The sequence below is a fragment of the Oncorhynchus nerka genome, linkage group LG5 (assembly GCF_034236695.1).
Source record: "Oncorhynchus nerka isolate Pitt River linkage group LG5, Oner_Uvic_2.0, whole genome shotgun sequence".
NCBI lineage: Eukaryota > Metazoa > Chordata > Actinopteri > Salmoniformes > Salmonidae > Oncorhynchus > Oncorhynchus nerka.
In genome coordinates this window covers 3,548,257-3,554,148 of record NC_088400.1, presented here as the reverse complement: position 1 = coordinate 3,554,148, position 5,892 = coordinate 3,548,257, and the positions used below count along the sequence as shown (strand labels likewise).

Here is a 5,892-nt window from a genome sequence, read left to right as displayed (position 1 = left end):
GGGGATCCATAATAAACCCCAGGAAGATTAGCTGCTGCCTAGGCAGGAACTAATGGGAATCCATAATAAACCCCAGGAAGAGTAGCTGCTGCCTTGGCAGGAACTAATGGGGATCCATAATAAACCCCAGGAAGAGTAGCTGCTGCCTTGGCAGGAACTAATGGGAATCCATAATAAACCCCAGGAAGAGTAGCTGCTGCCTTGGCAGGAACTAATGGGGATCCATAATAAACCCCAGGAAGAGTAGCTGCTGGCTTGACAGGAACTAATGGAGATCCATAATAAACCCCAGGAAGAGTAGCTGCTGCCTTGGCAGGAACTAATGGGGATCCCTAATAAACCCCAGGAAGAGTAGCTGCTGCCTTGGCAGGAACTAATGGGGATCCATAATAAACCCCAGGAAGAGTAGCTGCTGCCTTGGCAGGAACTAATGGGGATCCATGATAAACCCCAGGAAGAGTAGCTGCTGCCTTGGCAGGAACTAATGGGGATCCATGATAAACCCCAGGAAGAGTAGCTGCTGCCTTGGCAGGAACTAATGGGGATACATAATAAACCCCAGGACGAGTAGCTGCTGCCTTGGCAGGAACTAATGGGGATCACTAATAAACCCCAAGAAGAGTCGCTGCTGCCTTGGCAGGAACTAATGGGGATCCATAATAAACCCCAGGAAGAGTAGCTGCTGCCTTGGCAGGAACTAATGGGGATCCATAATAAACCCCAGGAAGATTAGCTGCTGCCTAGGCAGGAACTAATGGGAATCCATAATAAACCCCAGGAAGAGTAGCTGCTGCCTTGGCAGGAACTAATGGGGATCCATAATAAACCCCAGGAAGAGTAGCTGCTGCCTTGGCAGGAACTAATGGGGATCCATTATAAACCCCAGGAAGAGTAGCTGCTCCCTTGGCAGGAACTAATGGGGATCCATAATAAACCCCAGGAAGAGTAGCTGCTGCCTTGGCAGGAACTAATGGGAACCATAATAAACCCCAGGAAGAGTAGCTGCTGCCTTGGCAGGAACTAATGGGGAACCATAATAAACCCCAGGAAGAGTAGCTGCTGCCTTGGCAGGAACTAATGGGGATCCATAATAAAAACAAATTCAAATTACCTAAATAACATTGCACTGTAGGGAAATGTTCAGCTGCTGGGAAATATTTGATGTATTTTGGAAGTTAATCATGAAGTATTATACTTAAAATAAAGTAGTTGACAGAAATGGGAGCAGAAGGGGAGTGTTGGAACTGCTGTTGTATCCAGATGATGCTGCCTACTATTTTTATTTTGCGATGTGACGCTGTCGGTGTGATCGAAGAGATACTGTATTTGTGAATGTTCTGAGTAGAAAAATGTCAAATGTGTTATTTTAACAAAGTCTTCAGGACTGGCCTTCATTGATATACTGTAACATATAAACACATCACCTAGCAGCCAATCTGCCTCCATCAATCTCATGCAAGTTTGGTAAAATACTGTCAAATACAAAACCCTAACTCCTCTCAATGAATTTAACTAATTCATTAATTTATTTATTCATTCATTTCGGTACAATTACTGTACCCTAAGAAGATTAGGGTAATGCACTGTTTTCATGGTAACTTACAAGCAGTCAGTTGCCTATAAGTTACCACAAAAGCAACAGGGAAAACAAATTCAGTAACAGTATGGGATACCGTAAAATACCATACGGTAACACACCACACCGTAACATACCATACGGTAACACACCACACCGTAACACACCATACGGTAACACACCATACCGTAACATACCATACGGTAACACACCACACCGTAACACACCATACGGTAACACACCACACCGTAACATACCATACGGTAACACACCACACCGTAACACACCATGCGGTAACATACCATACGGTAACACACCACACCGTAAAATACCATACCGTAACATACCATACGGTAACACACCACACCGTAACACACCATACGGTAACACACCACACCGTAAAATACCATACGGTAACACACCATACGGTAACATACCATACGGTAACACACCACACCGTAACACACCATACGGTAACACACCACACCGTAACATACCATACGGTAACACACCACACCGTAACATACCATACGGTAACACACCATACGGTAACACACCACACGGTAACACACCATACCGTAACACACCATACGGTAACACACCACACCGTAACACACCATACCGTAACACACCATACGGTAACACACCATACGGTAACACACCATACCGTAACATACCATACGGTAACATACCATACGGTAACACAACACACCGTAACATACCATACCGTAACACACCATACGATAACACACCATACGGTAACACACCACACCGTAACACACCATACGGTAACACACCATACCGTAACATACCATATGGTAACACACCACACCGTAACACACCACACCGTAACACACCATACGGTAACACACCACACCGTGAAACACCATACGGTAACACACCATATCGTAACATACCATACGGTAACACACCACACCGTAACATACCATACCGTAACACACCATACGGTAACACACCACACCGTAACATACCATACGGTAACACACCATACCGTAACATACCATACGGTAACATACCATACCATAACACACCATACCGTAACATACCATACGGTAACACATCACACCGTAACACACCATACGGTAACACACCACACCGTAACATACCATACGGTAACACACCACACCGTAACATACCATACGGTAACACACCATACGGTAACACACCATACGGTAACACACCACACCGTAACATACCATACCGTAACATACCACACGGTAACACACCACACCGTAAAATACCATACCGTAACATACCATACCACACCGTAAAATACCATACCGTAACATACCATACGGTAACACACCACACCGTAAAATACCATACGGTAACATACCATCCGGTAACACACCACACCGTAACACACCATACGGTAACACACCACACCGTAACATACCATACGGTAACACACCATACGGTAACACACCACACCGTAACACACCATACCGTAACACACCATACGGTAACACACCACACCGTAACATACCACACCGTAACACACCATACCGTAACACACCATACGGTAACACACCACACCGTAACACACCATACGGTAACACACCATACGGTAACACACCACACCGTAACATACCATACGGTAACACACCACACCGTAACACACCATACGGTAACACACCACACCGTAACACACCACACCGTAACACACCATACGGTAACACACCATACGGTAACACACCATACCGTAACATACCATACGATAACACACCACACCGTAACACACCACACCGTAACATACCACACCGTAACACACCATACGGTAACACACCATACGGTAACACACCACACCGTAACATACCATACGGTAACACACCACACCGTAACACACCATACGGTAACACACCACACCGTGACACACCATACGGTAACACACCATACGGTAACATACCATACGGTAACACACCATACCGTAACATACCATACCGTAACACACCATACGGTAACACACCACACCGTAACATACCATAAGGTAACATACCATACCGTAACACACCATACCGTAACATACCATACGGTAACACACCATACGGTAACACACCATACGGTAACACACCACACCGTAACACACCATACGGTAACACACCATACGGTAACACACCATACCGTAACATACCATACGGTAACACACCACACCGTAACATACCATACCGTAACACACCATACGGTAACACACCATACGGTAACACACCATACCGCAACATACCATACGGTAACACACCATACGGTAACACACCATACGGTAACACACCATACCGCAACATACCACACGGTAACACACCACACCGTAAAATACCATACCGTAACATACCATACCACACCGTAAAATACCATACCGTAACATACCATACGGTAACACACCACACCGTAAAATACCATACGGTAACATACCATCCGGTAACACACCACACCGTAACACACCATACGGTAACACACCACACCGTAACATACCATACGGTAACACACCATACGGTAACACACCACACCGTAACACACCATACCGTAACACACCATACGGTAACACACCACACCGTAACATACCACACCGTAACACACCATACGGTAACACACCATACGGTAACACACCACACCGTAACACACCATACCGTAACACACCATACGGTAACACACCACACCGTAACATACCACACCGTAACACACCATACGGTAACACACCATACGGTAACACACCACACCGTAACACACCACACCGTAACACACCATACGGTAACACACCATACGGTAACACACCATACCGTAACATACCATACGATAACACACCACACCGTAACACACCACACCGTAACATACCACACCGTAACACACCATACGGTAACACACCATACGGTAACACACCACACCGTAACATACCATACGGTAACACACCACACCGTAACACACCATACGGTAACACACCACACCGTGACACACCATACGGTAACACACCATACCGTAACATACCATACGGTAACACACCACACCGTAACATACCATACCGTAACACACCATACGGTAACACACCACACCGTAACATACCATAAGGTAACATACCATACGTAACACACCATACCGTAACATACCATACGGTAACACACCATATCGTAACACACCATACGGTAACACACCACACCGTAACATACCATACGGTAACATACCATACCGTAACATACCATACCGTAACATACCATACGGTAACACACCATACCGTAACATACCATACCGTAACACACCATACCGTAACATACCATACGGTAACACACCATACCGCAACATACCATACGGTAAAATACCATACGGTAACACACCATACCGCAACATACCATACGGTAACACACCACACCGTAACATACCACACCGTAACATACCATACGGTAACATACCATACGTAACATACCATACCGTAACATACCATACGGTAACACACAAACACACACTTCCATAGCTCAGCCTGGTTGGCTGTGTATCAATCATGCTCTTCCCTCTCTCTCTCCCTCACTCCTCTAGACGGCCCAAGCCATTTCTCCATCTCACTCACTCTCTCTCCCTCTCCCTCTCCCTCTCCCCCTCTCCCTCTCCTCACTCCTCACTCCTCTAGATCGCCCAAGCCATTTCTCCCTCTCTCTCACTCCCTATCTCCCTCTCCCTCACTCCTCTAGATTGCCCAAACCATTTCTCCCTCTCTCTCTTAATCCCTCTCCCTCACTCCTCCAGATTGCACAAGCCATTTCTCCCTCTCTCTCGCTCCCTTTCCCTCTCTCCCTCTCCCTCACTCCTCCAGATTGCCAGAGCCATTTCTCCCTCTCTCTCTCACACTCTCCCTCCTCCAGATTGCCCAAGCCAATACTCCCTCTCTCACTCCCTCTCCCTTGCTCTCACTCCTCCAGATCGCCCAAGCCATTTCTCCCTCTCCCTCACTCCTCCAGATTGCCAGAGCCAGTTCTCCCTCTCTCTCTCTCTCTCTCTCTCTCTCTCTCTCCCTCTCCCTCTCTCTCACTCCCTCTCCCTTTCTCTCACTCCTCCAGATCACCCAAGCCATTTCTCCCTCTCTCTCACTCCCTCTCCCTCTCTCCCTCTCCCTCACTCCTCTAGATTGCCCAAAACATTTCTCCCTCTCCCTCAATCCCTCTCTCCCTCTCCCTCACTCCTCCAGATTGCCGGAGCCATTTCTCTCTCTCTCTCTCTCTCTCTCTCTCTCTCTCTCTCTCTCTCCCTCTCTCCCCCTCTCACTCCCTCTCCCTCTCTCCCTCTCTCTCTCTCCCTCTCCCTCACTCCTCCAGATT

The 5,892-nt window shown here is 47.0% G+C and overlaps 1 protein-coding gene across 1 annotated transcript; it reads right to left on the bottom strand.

Annotated features, from left to right (window-relative positions):
- Positions 1-1,653: 1,653 nt before the first annotated feature.
- Positions 1,654-4,980, bottom strand: LOC135571844 (uncharacterized). The gene is given in 4 exon segments (XM_065019017.1): positions 1,654-2,652; positions 2,778-3,767; positions 3,893-4,630; positions 4,633-4,980. Coding segments are annotated over 4 exon segments (3,075 nt in total).
- Positions 4,981-5,892: the final 912 nt, after the last annotated feature.